Here is a 19,933-nt window from a genome sequence, read left to right as displayed (position 1 = left end):
GCACCTTGGGGCTAGAAAAGAGTAGCCACATGTTTGCCTCAATTCAGTGCCCAGCTGATGTCTCCATACTGGGACAGAAAGGCAATGATTCCCCTGCAACCTTATTCTCACCCAGGCATCTAGTGGACTGAGTATTTTTGAACAGGCTGCTTCCACCTGGAGTGGCAGAGGGGCCACCAGTCCCAGCTGCCAAGCAAGGGTGCAAGGGATTTAGACGTTGCTGCTGAGCTCCTGGCATTATGTGGCATCCGCCAGAGAGGTCTCACTGACTTTCCAGAAGTCAAGGGACAATATGGGGGTGAGTAAGTAGGATGGCTTTCAGAATCACCAGCAACAAGAAAAGCTAGAAATAACGTTACCGAGCACACTGAATGCTTATGTCACTTCCCATTTAGTGGCTGGGCCTCATATCCTGTCCTCTCCTTCACCCACCTTACCCTACTCCACCCCACCCAAAAACTCCTCATTAAGGTAAAACAAAAATAAGGATTTATGTAAAGGTGGGAAAGGGACCTTAATGAATACATTTAGGAGGAAAAATGCGTAAGCATTTGGCTGTTGTTTCAATAATATATGTATGTACAGAAATACATGAAACCACATTTTATGAAGCTTATGGTTAGATGGTATGGAAATTAAAATGCAGGTTAAACAGAAGGGAGAGATATACGCTGGGGAAAGTGTGGGAAAGCCGGAAAGCACAGACATGTATGGCAGTTATCATGTGTGCACAATTCTCCTCCAAAGCAATTTGTGGTAAGTTCCAGGGAAATAAATGTCACACGCTGCCTGTGAACTCCCAATTACTTCTACTAAATGAAGCCCCAAAGTTCATCTTTTATCCTACAAAAATAATATTAAGCTTATTAGCATCAGTCAAATTATGTGTGGTTCAGAACTGGAAACTCTTAGGGTGTTATAAAAGGTCAAGCATATAAGCTAGGAGTGGAGCACTGAACATGCTGAACTGATCAAACTGTGAAGAACCAGCCTGAGTGATGGGTATCATTATATTGAGGAGAGTTTCTTGCTTAGAAGTACTCACAGATGGTAGCTTTGCTCCACTGGCTCATCAGCTAAGGCCAGAGAACAAATCTGAGGAAAACCAAATTTGCACCTGATCTGCCGTGCCTGATTTCATACGGATATTGGAGCATAGTCCAAGTGAGGGCTTTCATTTTCTTTAACAGAATCTAGCTGCTTAGAGAAGCTAGGAAGAGCAACAGGTGCTACACACTTTGCAAAAGGGCTGAAAATACCCCATGATAAATGGTATGTGGTAGCACTAAAAAAAGTATTTTTGAGAGAGAGAGAGAGAGAGAGAGAGAGAGAGAGCGCCCTCATGTCATCACACACTGTCCCTCACAGAGGCATTTCTAGTCCTGTTTTGAACTGTGTAGCAACTGATGCACTTTCTAGCTTCTCTGAGTACCTAGATCCTGTTAGAAATGAAAGTGGGGAGAGTGTTAATTGATTGTAGCCCAATATAAACATAGAAGTATCTCACTTAAAGAAAAGAACTATGCACAATTTTTAAAAAAATGAAAGTTCCATTTTAGTCTGGACAAAACTGTCTTAATACTGGTCATGTGTAACATAGACATGGATGAAACAGAGCCAAATCCATCCATCCTGATTCTCAGCCAAGTATATACCAAATGCCTGAACTTGTGGCTCCTTTTTTATTGAGCAGGATTACCATTTCAACAATACATTATAACCAAGGACACAGTGGCCAGGTAGTTATTTTGGGATTCCAAATGGGGGGAAAAACAGCAATGAATTATTCAGGAATGTAAAAACAACAGACAGCAATGGCCTCTATATAAAATCTGTGCATGGAAAACAGGCAATCTAGTAAAGGAGCAATTAAGGGAAATTCCACACAATCGGCACCTTATTTATCAAAGACTCTAATGCATTGGTAAAAGCTGGGGGCAGGGTAAGACTAACAGAGTTGGAATTAATAATAGATTCATATTCCCCAAATAATAGAGGAGCTGGTGTCAACAATATATAAAACAATTTATAAATTACCTACAGGAACATGAGATGGAGTAAAAGAAATGCTAAAAAAAGAATTGGGAGAATCAGTTGCTCAGGAAACGTGGGAGGAACTTTGGAGCAACCCCTCCCCCCAAATAAACACCCAGTGCCTGCAATAATAAAAGAAAATAAACAAAGTGCTGTATGAAAGATATTTTACACCTTACACACTGAGATCCGTAAATCCCACATGCTTGAGGTGGGGCTGTTCAGATCTCGCACTGTATGACATGTGGTGAATTTGTCTGAGCGTGCAAATATTTTGAGACAAAGTTATTTCAGAAAATAGTAAAATAACAGAGCAAATGGTTCACAGTAGACCGGCACAGGCTTTGCTGTCAAAACTTTTGAATGGATTTAGCACACAATGGTACAGTTTTATAAGATTTACGTATAAATAAGCAAGTGGAGTAACTTCACCTACTGTTCATGGGATTGTTAACATATCATTGGATCTGTTGGGATAAAGTAAATATATATGTAAATATACATTCTAATACTATGTCTTTAACCAATGTAGCACGTGACATTTCTCATGACCCTAGGTCAGATTCCTTATCTTCATCCCCTGAAGGCAAGGACTCTGAGATAAAAAGGAAAGGCATGCAGTGTCAGCATATCCACCAGGTGAGCTATTATTGGTGCATATGCCCAGTGCTTTTCTTCTTAAAAAATGTTTAGGGGTACTCTCATTTTTCTACTCATATTCAAATACTGCCCCTCAATGAGGCTAAACTTCACAAAATGTTTAGGAGTATGCATACCCCTGCATCCCCCCAGAAAAAAGCACTGCATATCCCCCAGCCTGAGGATTCTAGTGCAGAAGACCCAGTCAGACCAGAGATCCCCTTGTTCTATCACATGGGTAGGCAAACTAAGGCCTGGGGCCTGGATCTAGCCCAATCGCCTTCTAAATCCAGCCCACGGACGGTCTGGGAATCAGTGTGTTTTTACATGAGTAGAATGTGTCCTTTTATTTAAAATACATATCTGAGTTATTTGTGGGGCATAGGAATTTGTTCATTCCCCCCCCTTCAAAATATAGTCCAGCCCCCCCCACAAGGTCTGAAGGACAGTGGACCAGCCCCCTGCTGAAAAAGTTTGCTGACTCCTGCTCTATCATGAAAAGCTAATTCTAGGCTGCATCAAGGGAAGTATAGTGTCCCAGTCAAAGGAAGTAATAGGACCACTCTAATCTGCCTTGGTCAGACCACACCTGGAATACTGTGTCCAGTCTTGGGCACCACAATTTAAGGAGGATATTGACAAGTTGGAACATGTGCAGTGGTGAGCAACCAAGATAATCAAGATTCTGGAAATAGCCTTATGAGGAGCACTTGAAGGAGCTGGGCATCTTTAGCCTGGAAAAGAGGAGACGTGATAGCCATCTTCAAATATGTAAAGGGCTGTCACATGGAAGATGGAGCAAGCTTGCATTTCCTGCTCCAGAGGGTAGGACACAAACCAATGGCTGCCAGCTAAGAGTGATGAAAGGAAACAACATGGGAATGTAATGTACATTAAACACATATCTCTGAGATCTGAGGAATGAGAGTGAAGTGGGATGGATATGTTATAGATAGGAAGAGGGGCTGGAGGGTGAAAGGGCCTTTTTGGTGGCAGCTCCACATCTATAGAATGACACACACACACACACACACACACACACCGCTGAAGTGTATCTTGCCCTAACCTTATATTCTTTCAGATGCCAGGTAAAAACTCTCCTTTTAAGAGGCTGATAGGCTGCCATTTTTATGATGCTTTTAATCACGTAATTTATGTTCATTATTGTAATATTTCTGTTTATAATGAATAATGTTTTTACATTACCTAATTTTTCTAAACTTCCTTGTGGACATTTTTGGTGAGGGGTGGTATAGGAATCTCTTAAATAAATATTCCCAAGGCTAACTCCTGATTTGCTAACCATAATTAACAGGAAGCTGACATTCTATGTTCACCACCCTTCCTGTGTCTTGAAACAATTTGTCACGCCGTCAAAAACTTTTAGAGATGTGAATCAAAACCCTAGCAAGTGATAGAAAAACAAACAGACAGACATACAGACAGACAAACAGACGAACAAAAGAATGAATGAATGAATGAATTGTGGTGACTTCATACAGTAAAGTCATTTTAAAAATGCTTTTTGTGAATGAATCTGATGCTTGACAAAAACTGTCTCCAAGATATAATTTTAGGATTTTCTTCACATAACTGAATTAGCCCTGACATATATAGAAGAAGGGAAATACTGCTAGACACATTTCTATCACTTTCATCTCTCAAATTGGTCAGAATGTGGCTAGGAAGGCACAACAAACTTTGCTGAAAGTAAATGGACCCACTGTGCTCCAAACCCTTGTACTCAGGGCAAAATAAATGCTATTCAGAAGTGATAAGCACATATTATTTACTACCAAAAGACGACCCTTCACACTGGAAAAAATGCATCAGCCTACCTACCCACTCTTGAGGTACTCACTGAGTCTCACAGATCCAAATCCTTAATTTCATTAGTAGCAAGGAAGGAATGCTTCTTAATTTCAACCCCTAGCTGTAGTGTTGAACTTAAATATATAGGAAAGATTTTGTTATCTCTTCCTAATAAATGGCACAATGGACATATTTCATCTGCATGCTTGAAATGGACTGGCATTGCTTTCAGCTCAGATCTGCATTGCTTGGGGGCGGGGTGAGAGAGAGAGAGAGAGAGAGAGAGAGAGAGAGAGAGAGAGAGAGAGAGAGAGAGAGGGTCCAGCTGAACACACATTTTTGTTGGAAAGGATGAGAAAGTTTAGTAATTTTAATTAACAGTGAAAGGAAAAGAACTTCAGAAAGAAGCAGGAGAAGAGTTTAAAGAGAAGGAGCTGAATGTTACCCATTTGCCTATTCTTTAGCACCGTATTGGTACCCTGTTAAGTATTTTGAAGCTTTCTGTATATTTATTATATATTTTTCAGACTCTCTACTTAAAAGAATCCCTCCTCACTTCTGATGCTGTGATCCCAATATCTTGATGGCATTTGAACGTTCCACCTACAGTGCTCCTTTTAAGTTACTAGGTCAAATGCACTGCAGGTTTATTTTTGACAGTTCTGTTGAAGCTTCACAAATTTATGTCAGAAGAGAATCTGATTCATTTGCTTCATCATTAGATCTACGCCTTAACTCCTACATTTCCCCCACTGGGTGCAAATGAACCTACAGAATAGCTCTTTACCATCTGTGCAATGTATCCTTTTATATCCACAGCAAATGCCTTCCAAGTTCCCTCCAAAATGCAGTCTGGTAATTGTTTGTCTCTTTCCGTTCACCACTCTCTCAATATGTCCTTGTATCTTAAAAGGTTTTGATGAGACAAGCTGCATTGGTTCCTTCTCATCTCCTACGACTGCCGTGTCTCAGCTCCTGTGCCCACTGACTTCCACAGTGATTGAAAAACCCGTCTACTGTGCACCTTAATTATAAGGTACACACTACTGCACTCCCCAAAAGAGGATTAGTAAGATGGCCTACATTTCAGCCTTTTACTCTGCCTGCATTGGGAAATCATTTCACTTTGATATAAATGGGCAAGCACACATAATTTTCCTGAAACTGGCCTGTCAATCTGAACCATCAGCCATTTCCCTGTTGGCAGTAAAATCAAGGTGAATGCTGAATCACTCGTTCTCCCTCTTCACAGCACCATCTGATTCATAGCAACATTCATGTAAAAAAAACAGCACCACAACCATTCCCGTTCTCTACAGTTGGGACATTCTCTACAGTCATAGTATTTCTTCTACAACACAAGCAAAATAAATTTTGTTGTTCAGACACACATCATTATTTCCCAAACAACTCCTGTTAAGAGTTGGAGTTTTGGCAATATTGGCAAATAGCGAGATATTGCAATATTGAAACCTGCATGTTATAGAGTGGGTTCAAAACTGCCCACACAATATTTCATCATTAGAACTACACCATTAAATCACAAGAAACAGGAAACATTTTTTTAAAAGCAGCTCTATTCGTGAGATAATATATTATGGCATGGTGCACACATAATCTTCTGTGCTATATACATCATTTACTTGGGGAGCGGGGGAGGAAGTTTCCTGTCTTTAACATTTAAGCTGGTGTAGAATGCATCCTCCTATCAACAGACAGAGCTGGGTGAGAATAAATCAATGGTTCAGCATCTGCATTTTGCCCTAAACTCTTTAGAACCTGCCTACCTGAGAGATCAAAATATCTCCCAAGTCTTGCTCCAAACTGAGTGCTCTCCACAGCATTTCATCTATGCTTGGAATCCAAAAAACAACCCTAAGGTTACATACACCACACTGTACATATAAAAGCACGATTATACAATTTTAACAGTCATTGCTTTCACCAAAGAATCTTTGGAACTCTAGTCTATCAAGGGTGCTTCTAAAAACACTCAGCACTCCTAACAAACTACAGTTCCCAGGATTCTGTCTCAGTCATGGCTTCCATGTGGCATAAGAGTGCTTTAAATGTATGGTGTGGGTGTGACCCATGTTGCTTGAGATAAATGGGATTGCTGGGTTTTTCCTTTGAACAGTCACAAAGTGCTCTTTGAACCTCAGTCATCTGCAATGTGACATCAGCAGTTTCCCTTCAGGAAACATTAAGTCTAGAGTTTCCTTTGAGATGTGCAATGAGTTCTACAATTCTTTAGATCCTGATTTATTTTGTTTCCTGGATTGTATGAGGTGGAGAATTGAGCAGCAATCCTCCAAGGGCCAGGGAGAGTCCTTCAACTAGTTTGAGCATAATGTATCCCTAAGCATGACCTGCTGTTTTTCTTTGTTTCCCCATGGGGAATATTCAAAGTTGTACAATGCCTCTCCGCTTCCTGATGTTATGCTGAGATGCAAAATGTCACCCTTTTGTTGTATATGCGTATGTGTGCATGTGTTTTTCAGAGATTTTCAAGGATATTGGAATAAGCACTAATATTTTTTTCAGGATGGCAGGTGGCTTAGATAAGATGATAGTTTTTCATAAGCTTTATTTTATTGTATGTTTTTTTAAAAAAGCAAAAAGCAGATTTGCTCCTATTTCAAGAATCCCAGCAGTGTACCTCACTTGTAACAGAACAATCCAAGGAGACAGGATGTTGCTGCTGCTGTTGTTTTTAAAGGAAGATGACCACCACAATTGTGGAAAATCTTTCCATGGGAAATTTGCCAAATGCCCAGGCTTGGGCATTTTCCAGATTTTCAGTAAGCCCTTCTTGTTTTGGTCTAGCTTTTAACAAGCAGGGATAACTCGATTAGGGTGAATTTCCATTTGATGCATGTGTATTATTTTTTATTACTGTTTTACACATTGGTTCCATACCCTCTCAGAGTGTCAGCTTCAGTGATGAGATCAAACAGACAGATTCAACATAGTTGAGTCAACATAGGTGATTCCAGCAAGAGACTGGAATCAGAGAATTCCTGCAGTATCCATCAAAAGGTCCTGGAATATTTCCGACTGCACTTGAAAGATGTGTTTTTACTAGTAAAATAGAGGGCTAGATGTGTCTAGATAAAAAGGTTTCCAGGGGGTGTGCATTTTTATTTTTTAAAAAATCTGCAGAAACAGCCATGGGTCTTGTCAACCTCATACCCAACAGCAGCAATTTTAAAGACTTGTTTTGCTTCAAACAGAGCCTGCTGAGCTGCGATTTTAACAAGCTTTTGTGTGCTACCTAAGTGGAAGATGTTACATTAGTACTCACCTGTAGGCACCCCCCTTTTTTTTTTACTTGACAGGAATATAAATGTGAGATTTCTATACTTATAATAGCTAAAAGCAGCTGAGGTGAATATGCAACTACTAATGCAAAACAGTTTTTGACATTTCTTTTTCTTTTTTGTCCCTCTCAGCCACATTCAAAACATACAATGACTTTATTCTGAGTGGGAGATTTTCAATATATATTTCTTTAATTTTTAGGGATTTTTTTCTTTCCCACCTTCAGCTTCATGCTGAAAACTTTCACAGTTCTTCCTTGAAGTTTAAGTTACCTGATGCCATATGATATTATGTGACTGACAAGTGGGCAGCCCCAGCCACCTATCAGTGGCCCTCCCTCTCTGCCTTCCTTCTAGGGAAAGGGGGAGGATTAGGACTGCAGCCTTTGTTAATTACATTGTCAAACAAATGTAACAAATGAATAAAACAAGTATAAAATATTGTGCATTGGGGAAAGTTTACAAACCCATGACTCATTTAGAAATCATGTTCATCATTTTGTTTAGACCTATTTAAAAAATGAGTTCAGTTCCTAGTTGTTGTACCTAATGAACCTCTCTTTTTAAAGGAATTAATATTCTACAATTTTATCCTGTGAACTGCTCTGAGACCTGCAGGTATAGGGTGGTATATAAATTTAATAATAATAATAATAATAATAATAATAATAATAATAATAATAATAATAATAATTTTTAAAAAATGTTCTTATCAGCCATTTAACTCCAAGGCCCTAGCCAGTCATTCCATATCCATGGATACTGTAGAGAGCTCTCCACACTTATTATTGTGCAGGAGGGGTTCTTCTACAGACATGTGTATTAAATTTTCCCAGATACTGAATATCCAGATATAGGATAATATCCAGCTTGAGTGACTTGCAAAAAGAGATTGTATGATCTCAAATTATTGTGTTTGTTACATGTGTCATGCATATCTATCTATCTATCTATCTATCTATCTATCTATCTATCTATCTATCTACCTACCTATGGCATTTTAGGAAGTAGCACAGCAATCCACCCACAAGCTCATCCCTATACACCATGCTGGAAGGAGTTCACTGCCCTCCAAATTTTGAAATATACTTCTTTAATCAAAAATGTGTACAAAAGATTTATGTTAAGGGAAAGTGTGCACATACTGCGGAGGTATGCATATACTATGGAGGAGGGGACCTGTTTTACAAATCTGTACCACTACCACCCAGGAAAGATGCTTAGGCCTTGCTCCCATTTGTTAATTATGATGATTTTACTACGTCAAAAAATGTGGTACAATAAACAAAACAAAAGGAAGATCAAGCATTTTTCTAAGTCCTGTTAGAGAATGAACCTCTGCAGGAAAATCATCAATGTCAGCCCTAGTGGATAAACACTACATAGCATAAATTGGGTTTAATTTTAATTATAGGTTGAATCACAGTGTAAAAGCAACATTACAGAGTCAGACAAATGGTTCACCTAGTTCAATTTCCTGACGGTTGTTTACAGAGGAATTGTACAAATGTGCTAGATAACAATGAAACACTTGATTCCCTCTCTGGGCATAAATGTCACTATTAGCGTAAGGGGCCATTTTATATTCTTAAGTCCTCACCCACAGCATGTTTCTTTCAAATCATCAGAGCCGTACTATTTATTACTTGTCATAGAAGACTTTTAAACTGTTCATATTGTTTTTCATTTTGCATTTCCTCAAGTGATAGGATATTTCAAGGGCAGCTTTTTATAGAGCCAGTTCCCTTGTAAGGCAAAGACTCACACTGTTTTTGTAGTATCTGTTTTTTACAAATATACATGTTGAGCAGAGGGGACCATACCAACAACCAGACAGACAGGGCTTGTCTTCAGAACTCAATCAGCTCCCCAAAGCAATAACAAACAATTTAAGGAATCACAAATCTCATGCTTGGAAGCTAGCCAAGAACAAAACCTAGAAACTTAAAATGCACAATTGTTTCCTTCAGGCCCTACCCAAGCAGAGATGGTATATCACAAATTCAAGTAGCTAGTCTCCACTAGTCATTAAAGGCCCTTAAGTATGTTCCATTGCCAAAATATGGCTTGAAGGGATGACATTTTGAACATATGAAAAGCATATTTTGCACAATATGTGCAAAACAGCTCTCTATCTGACAAGCAAAAACAGATGTTTTAAAGGAACACAAAGTGGGTATTTTAGAGGAACACAAAGTACTTATTTACTTTCAGCAGAAGGCTTAAACTTTTGTAAAAACATTAGGAGTGGGCAAGATGGAGATCAGGAGCTGCACAGAACTCCAAACTGTCTTAAACTACTGGAAAAATAGGCCTTTTCAAAATTTGCTCCCATAGGGGCTTGTTTAGAACCAAACTAAAACTTGCTCTAAGGTTCTTATTTTGTATTGATACCTGGAGCCTTTTCCAGGATAAAAAAAATATGTGAATATTGCCGCTGGTTATATCCAATTTTTGTAGAGAGATTCTGGACAAGAAGAGTCTTGAAGAAAATGGATAAGTACACTCAGCTGGAACAGTTAAAGGTCTCTGGTGACGCAATTATTCATAATTTCAGCACAAACCATGCTCTCCAATTCTTAAATGAAAGGCAAACCAAAAATAGGATGCTTCATTAACTGGGATGGATGTGCAATAGTATTTGGACATCATGCAAATATAGTGTTGAGTGGGAAAAGAATGTTGTATACAGTAACAGTTCAACATTAGCACTACCAAGGTGCACTGATGTTTATTTCTCTTCTCTTCGGGGGTCAAGTGCAGGGAAATAACCTAAAACAAGTGTTGGGAACCTGTTGCCCTCCCTGTGTTGTGTCCAGTCTCCCATCAACTCCAGTCCGCAAGCCTGATGGGATTTAAAATACAACAATTTATGGATGGCTACATACTGTAAGCTTTAGAAGGTGGAGCCTGAAACAAAATGTTTCAGTGTGTACTCACTTCCTAATAGGATTGTTCCTGTTGCAGCTAGACAGCCATGTTCTCTTCCATTCCAACCCCCCATTTTCTATTCCTCACCAGGGACCTGGGTGCAGGCAGGCTCAGGGTGCATGTGAAAATCGTGCCACTTATCAATGCATGTGAGGGCAAAAGGGGGGTGTGAATCCACACCCTCTCTCTCTCCTTCAGGTTTGACTGCCCCCAACCTGGCCAGACGCCAGAGTTTCCCTACAGATCATTGCTCCTGTCAGCTCTCCCCACCCCCAGGCAGCAGCAGCAGCAGGAGGCAGTACTTGTCTTCAGTGCAGCCATCTTTGAAGTAATAGCAGCCACTGACACATTCCCACCCTCCTACCCCCTCTCTCTGTATATGCCCTGTAATGATGAGGCAGCTTAACTACCTGCATTGCAGCATCAGCATGAGAGGAGGAGGAAGAAGGAACTTGGGAGGTGCACTGGCAGGCACTGGCACGGCACCACCCTGGGCAACTTGCCCCGCTGAAGTGAAGGGGTGAAAGAACCGTGAAGGGAAGTGGGGGAAGGCGGGTTGCTCTTTGCCCCTAATGAGGATGGACAGACCAAGGTTCGACTGGGCTCTCTGGCACTGCTCGCAACACCTGGAAAAACCAAACCTTCCTCCTTCAACTAGCAGCACCAGTGAGACATGCTTCTAGGACAGGAGCCCTATCTCACCTGCCAGTTTGGTTGTTGACTTCCATGGCTTTGGAGGCACCAATGCAGATCCTTGCAAAGGATACAAGGGAACCTGAGTATGCCTCTGTTCCTCACTACTAACACTCAACATTTAGTGGCTACTGAGTATTCTCGGTCCTCATTGAATTATTTCATTGAGAGGCGGGGGGTGAGCCCTTAGATTTTATTTTTGAAAGATTTTCTTGTACTTCTGCAAAGGGCAAATCTCTCCTGTTCATCCCTCTTGTTTCTCAGTTGATCTAGTTTGACTCTGCCACTTGAGTTCACTATTAGCAGGGGGTTGCTTAGAGTATACTGAAAATGGAGCTCCCTCCTGTTGTCTAGCAGAAAGAAGCAAGTCACATGGTGTGTCAAATGGTGTGGAATTTTTAGCCAAACCATCATATCTTCGTGCTCTTCCTAGGCCCCATAAATTTGTGTTACCCGGAACGGAATGGTTGCTGTTTCTCATTTGTTGCTTCACACAAGTCAAGTTACTGGGTGCCTTAAGACAATTTGGATAATTTGTAGTTGCATTTCATCACAATTACCGGTAGTTAACAGTTAACGAAACATCACAGCTGCTCACTAAAATGAGAGGGCTTTCTGCAGAAATACCATTAAAAGGTTGAGCCATTCTTTGTGAAGATAAAGCAGAATCAGACTCAATACAAGATGAATAAGAGAGCCAGTTCGCATCCCCTCCTTAATTGCTGAAGAAAGACTGCAGAAAACCACCACTGAATGTGGTGGTTACACTGAATACATTTTTAGTGAACACTATTTTAGAATACATTTTACAAGACTAATATCTCTCTTAAAAATGTGAATTTGGCACAGTATATTTGTTCAATTTAGGAAGCACTTCAAAATATACCATAGCATAAGTGTATGTGCAGGCTGTGCATGCACACACACACACACACACACAATTGCTGGTAAACTTTTAATTATACATTTATTTATTGTTCAACCAGTTGCAACTGAATGCTAGATAACTATAGATAAAACCATAAAGCCAGACTCCATATAAAGGCCTCTTTTTTTGCTGCTGGTAAATAATATTCAAGGAATAGGAGACACGAAGGTGGCTTTATGACCCATTTATCTCTACAAATCTAATGCCAGTTCAATATACAAGAGGTGCTGTTGCGCATAGCCTTTGAAAACTAATAGGGACCCAAGAGGTATCTGAAGAGACTAAAGGGGATGAAGTGGCAATTACTTCTTTTCCCCAGTCTTGCAGGTGCCCCATATGACCGGCAGAAATGCTAGCAATCTGAAATGCCACGCACACAGCATCAGCATACAGAGTGTAGAATCCAATACCCTTTACAGAATCCAGAGCATCCTAGCTTGTATTTAAAGCTTTAACATCTGCAAAAGGGCGCTTAGTATAAATATATAAGCAAGATCTTCAGAAGGACCTGGCATTGAGGAACTACGTCCCACAAAACTCCTTCTGTTTCTCTCGTGGTTGTCAGTCGTGTCTCTTTATCCGTATTCCACTACAGACCATCACTTAGCTGTCTATTTTCCTTCTGACACCAGTATACCTCTAATCCAAAATGTGAGGGGGGTGGGCAGGTGGACAATTCTTTTGCACTGCCAAAGGCTCTTAGTGGTTCCCCATTGTCACTCAATGTCTCCACTGCACCAGAAGTGATTTCGTCATGCTGGTCACATGACCTGGAAAGCTGTCTGTGGACAAACACTGGCTCCCTCACCTGAAGCGAGATGAGCGCCGCACCTCATAGTCGCCTTTGACTGGACTTAATCGTCCAGGGGTCTTTTACCTCTACCTTCAATGTCTGCACTTAGCTAGCCCAGCCAGGCTGATTTGAATATGCTAACCCAAGCATTCGTTGTCTGGCACAGTCCTGCAGCTTTTATTCCCCCCCTTTTCAAACCCAAGAGCAGGTCCCTGTATCTTTTTTTGCAGCAAAGTATGGCACAAATGGCAGGCCTCTCTGCACCATACTGGTTATAGATTTCTTTTCTTTTTAAATTTTCAACCCCTTTCAAATCTGTCTGTGACTGATGGTGGGGATGGTGAAGGATATTCAAGCAGTGAAAGAGTTAAAAAAAACCCCACAGTATTTGATTGGGTTTAATGATGAATGCTACAATGAAGACTTGTTCAAAAACTGGCTTCCCAAAGTCAACACAGTTAAAACAGAATGCCACCCCTTTATCAGCAAGGTTAAGATCTGATAAAGCTTAAGATGCTAGACAGAGTAAGCAAGATACTCAAAACAATCATATTAGCCCATTAGATAGATGATAGATAGATAGATAGATAGATAGATATATGATAGAGAGAGAGAGAGAAAGAGAGAGAGAGATGATAGAATAAAATAGTGATATGGTACGGTATATGGTCAAAAGCACAGAAATAGCTAAAGAGCCAAATCATGGTACACACTTCAGAGGAATGGGGGACATTCCCAGGGTTACTAGTCATTGACATAGGACAAGGGAAAATCTTCCTGGCATTCAAATATAGCAATCCTCTCCAGAGCATATACCAGACTTCATGCACAGAGCTTCTGCCAAAAAACACACCAACATCTGACAGCTACACAAGCCTAGCACACCTGATAATTAGAAGCCAGCTCACACACAGCTTTTTTCAAAGACAAATCTGTGTGAAGGACAAACAACGAATCCACAAGGGAAAAAAGTGGTCCAAAATTCAAAGCCATTTTTGAATCTGATGTCAGAAATGACAATGGTTCTAAAAAGGCTACAGTGAGAACTGAAATATTTCTACCAACTTGTATCTGTTTGCTTTCCCAACCATGACACACAACCCCTCCTTAAACATGACACTATTCAACCTCTTTTTATGACTGTGAAAGATCCCACAAATGGGATCTCATGTGGGCATTTATGTGTCAAAGCCCAAGTTCACATTGAAGATTCGATTCACAGCGCATAAACCCAGGGGTTTGGTCTCCTGAGCACCATGAAGTGTGTAATTGACATGGGAAGCCATGGGTGAACCCAGCCATTTATTCCCAAATTGGCTGGAGTGTCTTGACTCCCTGAATTTGTCCTGAATATTAATGGTTTCTTCTCAACCTTGCTGTTCCTAGATATTATTTCAGCAGTTTCTATTGACGTTTGTGAAACATGCTACACCCCTTTGCTGCTAGATGTGCCTAATGGCCAAGTAAGCATTTCAGAACATCTTTTCAATCACATACAATTATAATTACTTTCCCCTGAAAACCCAAGTGTGAGTTGGGTCCACTAATTAGCTTTTTATCTTAGTAGGAGTAAAATGTGAACCTTTCAAAGCCTGCCTAGAAATGCTACTAATTTTCATTAAAGGCTATCCCACTGGTGGGTTGCATGCTTCAAGCTGTACAATGTTTTTGCTGTAGCCGAGGATGAGGTGAAGGGAGCAACGAGCCTCTGCTGTCTTTTGCAAACTCCTACAGGGACTGGCAGCAATTGCATTCCTCTGTCTTCATATTCACTTTCCCTCACACTAATTTCACACCTGGCTAGATACTGGAGGCTGGATGATATAATGCAGCTTCCTAAGGGATTGTGTCGTTTCTCAGATAATCATTAAAAAAAAAAGAGGGAGCGGGAAAGGTATCTCAACGGGAAAAGATGAAATCAAAAGCAGCACACCTGATACAGCAAGAAAGTCATCAATGCTTGTAATGTCATCCACAGCTTCAGTGAGCACATGTATGTGGTTCTCCCATGTGTTTTTATACATTTCCATGTTGTTTCTCACCACCTGGCTTTTGGGTTTGGCCGCAAGAGCTAAAGCAGCGTTGATAACCTACAGGAAAAGAAAATGCACACTTTTCTTTGTAAAATACCCTAAAACCAGGCAGAAAAGTATTTAACTACATTTCAGTTTTCCAAGCTCTACAACAGAAAAGTCTCAGTTTTCACACCACATAGAAATATTGTGCATATGCTAACCTTCCTGATGATTTTAAATTCTGTTAGGGTGAGACAGGAAACAGCGTCAGAGAGTCTCAAATGGAAGACTAGCAGATAGACACAAGCATCATATCCTTTGCACTCATGACCATGGTAGATGGTGAGAGGACAGAGATGCTTACCTGCTCATCATCTGCAGTGCCACCATCATGCATGGCCAGAAAGGGGTGTTGCAGCTACTAGCTCAGCAGCAGTCAGGTGACAAAAGGGACCCAAACCATTCTGCCTTGTCCTAATAAACTTGTTCATGCATAGATTAGGCTTTCAGGCTGCCCATCTGCTAACTTGCCCCCTGCTTTCTGTCTCACCTTCAAATCTTCAAACTGACTGCAAGAAAACACTTGTGGTTTTTATTTGTATGTGGAAGAGTCAATTATTTAAATACTTTTAAGAAGATGAATAGTCTGTTTGGTGTCAACAGAGCCTCTGAGCACCAGATACTTCCTGTAGGGCAGGCACAGATAACAATACTTACAAAATTTTAATTAGGTCAGGGTACCTGTAATGGCAATCTTTTAAAGAATAAATTAATACCTAATACTTTTAAGAGAAGTGATAAATAAAGACTGGAAGCATATTGGAAACCATCCTTGCTTTATAAGTCCAATTTTAAAGGGGTACTGTATTTTCAGTTCATAAATCATATGACATAGACACATTACGTGCCCACATGAGGCATGGAAAGTTAAATGCAACAGCAAAATCAAACATGTAGTTTTGCACCTCTTTTTTGAAATTCTATCTAGAATTGTTTTCTTGTTGAGTAAGCTGCGGGGTGCGCTCCCACTGCTCGGTCCCAGCGCCTGCCAACCTAGCAGTTCGAAAGCACCTCCGGGTGCAAGTAGATAAATAGGGACCGCTTACCAGCAGGAAGGTAAACGGCGTTTCCGTGTGCAGCTCTGGCTCGCCAGAGCAGCGATGTCACGCTGGCCATGTGACCCGGAAGTGTCTCCGGACAGCGCTGGCCCCTGGCCTCTTAAGTGAGATGGGCGCACAACCCCAGAGTCTGTCAAGACTGGCCCGTACGGGCAGGGGTACCTTTACCTTTACCTTTTTAAGGAAGGCTCCCTGAATTTTCATTGCATTAAATTGCTTCCAGCTTTAAAATATACCAAGACATCAGTCCTCAAAACAAATACATTTTCTTTTAGGGAATACTTTAGGGAATACTTTTCAAGTTAACGGTTCATTAAAACACAGAAATCTAAATCAGTTTCAAAAAGCTATTAGGTTTGAAGGTAAATCTTGCGTTTCTAATAGAGGTTTTTTTTCCATACTAAAGCTGCCTTTGACAAACAGAACAAACAGACCTGGGAGTTTGATGGGTGTGGGTGTGGCTGGAATGTGGTTTGTTTGGTTGTTGTTGTTGTTTTGCTTTTGTTGTTTTTTAAGGGATGGCATCCAATTTCGTTGCACTTGTGCAATGTTGCACTTGTGTAATGACAATAAAGAATCTATCTATCTATCTATCTAAATAATAAAGAAAAACGGTCAAAAATTAAAAGCTACTAAACCATATTTTGCATTACACAGGCATTTATGATTCGCATTATTAAACAAATATATAACACAAAAAGAAATCTCATATGGCCCTGAATATATAAAAGGAGGTACTCCAAAAATTGGGAAAGCCTGAGATTTGAAGGCAGCTAAAATACTTTTTGTCAAAAACCAGGTTGGTTTTATTTTTTTCTTCTTTTCTCTTTTGAAAAAGAACACCTGAGTAAAATGTAAGTCATTATTCAAATGTTTCTTAGTAACGTGGAATATATATATATATTATAGTTCAAATTTTATTGTGAAGTTAAACAGAACTGCTAAATAGAACAATATTGCTACATCATTCTCACACACACAAATTCTATATTCCACCTTGCAAAAGTTAACAAGTTCATTTTTTCCAAAGGTGGCCATTTCTTCTATCAGAGCAATCAGTTTAAATGTTTGTACACAGGAATGTTGGTACTACCCCAGATATGATAGGATACCAATCTTCATAGTCTGCCAATGCTGAGCACAGTTTGTGAAACAGCCTGGAAAGCTCCAGGTGATCAGAAAAACATGATGCCCCAGATATTATGGTCCTTCAGCTTCAGCACATGTTGCCCCACTGTCACAGTGCTGCCCGATGTGTTTGCAATGCCAGTTAGAATCCTAAAATCATAAAATTTCAGAGTTGGAAGGGACTCCAAGGGTCATCTAGTCCAACCCCCTGCAATACATGCGTTTGTCCCAGCATATTCTTTCCAGGCAGGCCAGGTGCCCCTGGAACATTCCTAAGACACAAAGGCAAGACCCCTCCAGTGTCTGACCCAAACAGGATTCAGGGGTATACAGCCCCAGCACAAAGAGAGGCATAAGTTGACCACGTGACATAAAGGGATACGAATTGCCATGCTTTCCCCATTCCCTCTGTCTTACATTGCCAGACAGTTTTGCATCTCAGCCTCATGGCAGGCAGTTTTGAGGCCAATTTAAAATCCAAACTCTACTTGGTTTGTGTCCTCTTTATACAGAGTCAATTCAATAATGAAAACAAAACTGATATTTTTGTTTAGCTTCCTAATTAAGGGCTAAATTGTGCTCATACACTGCAATCCTGCACCATGTAAATAAACATTCTTTTTTCATCTTAGTATATAAATAATTCAAAGTTATATAAGCATTAACTAATAGAAAAGCATCCTTTGTTTTTGCTAGTTTAGCATTTCACTCTTTGAAATCATTTCACTGTCACTGAAGCCCCTTACACAAAACACTAGGGTGATATCTCTGAAGAGGTGACTTAAACTTCCAGTATAATGCACCAGTGCTGCTGAAAGCAATATAATATGGTTCTTTGCAGCAAAACATCAAACCAGAAGATTTAAGAGATTATTAGGACGGCATCCTTACAGGGACACATACTTAGCGTATCCACCTGGTAGAAATTTGTCTTTGACATTCTACACACACTTTGAAAAATGCTTCATAGTAGGCATGGCAGGTACAGAAGAGCACTGCACGCTAATGCCAGCCTTAGCCACCATCTATCTCCCCCTTCAAATTCAATATGTCCCTGGGCCAACACACCTTTTTCATAATTAAAACAGGTACAGGCAACCTGTCTCTTTATCAAACCTAATGCAATCCATTTTCTTAGTTTTCATTAAAGTGGTTTCTCTGAAGATTAAAAACAAAAAACAAAGCAAACCCCTCAAACTGAGGGCTAAAATCCAAAGGGCGAGATGCAGAATACTTTTCTGCCACTCTTTGCTACTGCAGGGCCCTGCACTGCATGAGAACCTGCTCCTGGGAGGACACTGAATACAGCAGTACATTGTTGTTGTTGTTTTTAAAAAAGAATAATTTAATGCATAATTATAATGTTAATTAAAATGCTCTTTTACCGGGTTTATGTTGCACATTTGTTTTTAGATAAATATGTTATTGTTTTCATGTTGTATTTTTGGACAGCTCTTAGGAATTTTTTAATATTAAGGACAACTAAATTTCTGCCCCAGCGCAAGGGGATTTTCCCCTCTCTTCTCTCCCCATGTGTGCCCTGCACCATCCTCAAATCTGCTCAAAAGGGTTGGGGGGAAACCCAGAAACAATTTAGGGGAGTGTGGGGAGGAGAGGGGGAGAACGTTCTGTTGCACTAGGAGAAATCCTTGTAATGACAAAGCATTCACCTTAGCACTACATTGAATACAACCCAATGTGGTTCAGAAACACTCTTACTTATTTATTACATTCATATCCCACGTTTCCTCCGAGGAACCCAAGGTGGAGAACATGGCACTCCTTGTTTCCATATTTATCTTCACAACAACCCTATGAGGTAAGTTACTCTGGGAGCTGGTGACCAGCCCCCAATCCTCCAGTGAGCTTCACGGCTGAATGGGAATGTGGATCCTGGTCTCACAGGTCAATGTCTTACCCTTTAACAATTACATCACTCTCATTCTCCTTTAAACAAAATAAATAAATAAGGATATGAAGCTGGAGGTGAAACTTGTCATAACACTTTGTTTCCATGGAAGGAAATGCTTGCTGCTCACACTTGAGGAGGTAGGAATGGACTCTGGCCAAGAGAGGCAACTGATGCTATTCTATTTCTTTCTGCACTTTGGGTCAAATTACATCTGAAGTGTGTTTCAGTTTCTCAGCATTTATAACAACATACTGTAATATGAAATTGCCTCCAGTTACAATTTATATGAAGAGAAACATGCTGCTTGAGTTAGCCTGATCCTCCATTCCCTTTCCCCTTTCCTTTTTTATGAAGAAAACCTTCTGAGACTCCACATTTAAACTCTTCCCTGGTCTCCTTGCTGGCCCTAGTAGGACCTACTTGGCCTGTTAGCCCTGGTGATCATTTGATGTTTACTGACTGGGTTCCCCCCCACCTCCCAATTTTTTTTTGAATTTTTGAATTTTATTGACATTGATACTGCATTTATGTTGTATTTTATGCTGTTTTTAAGTCACATTTTAATCAATGTTTTGTATTTGCTGTTAGCCACACTGAGCCCGGTTTTTAA

General features: G+C 40.3%; 1 protein-coding gene and 1 long non-coding RNA gene across 11 annotated transcripts in view; one reads left to right on the top strand and one right to left on the bottom strand.

The window, feature by feature from the left end:
- The window catches only part of CTNNA3 (catenin alpha 3), a 564,841-nt gene that overhangs the window by 137,030 nt on the left and 407,878 nt on the right, over positions 1-19,933 (bottom strand). For 9 of the 10 annotated variants that reach the window (XR_014168802.1, XR_014168803.1, XM_081913569.1 and 6 more), the window contains one exon: positions 15,084-15,240. The exons of the other annotated variant lie outside the window; for it this stretch is intronic. Coding sequence is in view for 7 of the 9 variants with exons in the window: in XM_081913569.1 (XP_081769695.1) it covers positions 15,084-15,240 (157 nt within the window). In the remaining 2 variants the exon portion in view is untranslated. The remainder of the gene's footprint in view (positions 1-15,083; positions 15,241-19,933) is intronic. 10 annotated transcript variants of the gene reach the window in all.
- On the top strand, positions 5,016-8,867 carry LOC309371324. Its single transcript, XR_014169050.1, has 3 exons — positions 5,016-5,284; positions 5,399-5,521; positions 8,810-8,867. It is a non-coding gene; the product is annotated as an uncharacterized lncRNA (long non-coding RNA).

The sequence above is a fragment of the Podarcis melisellensis genome, assembly GCF_964234715.1.
Source record: "Podarcis melisellensis genome assembly, chromosome: 5".
Lineage (NCBI taxonomy): Eukaryota > Metazoa > Chordata > Lepidosauria > Squamata > Lacertidae > Podarcis > Podarcis melisellensis.
This window is presented reverse-complemented; position numbering and strand designations above follow the sequence as displayed.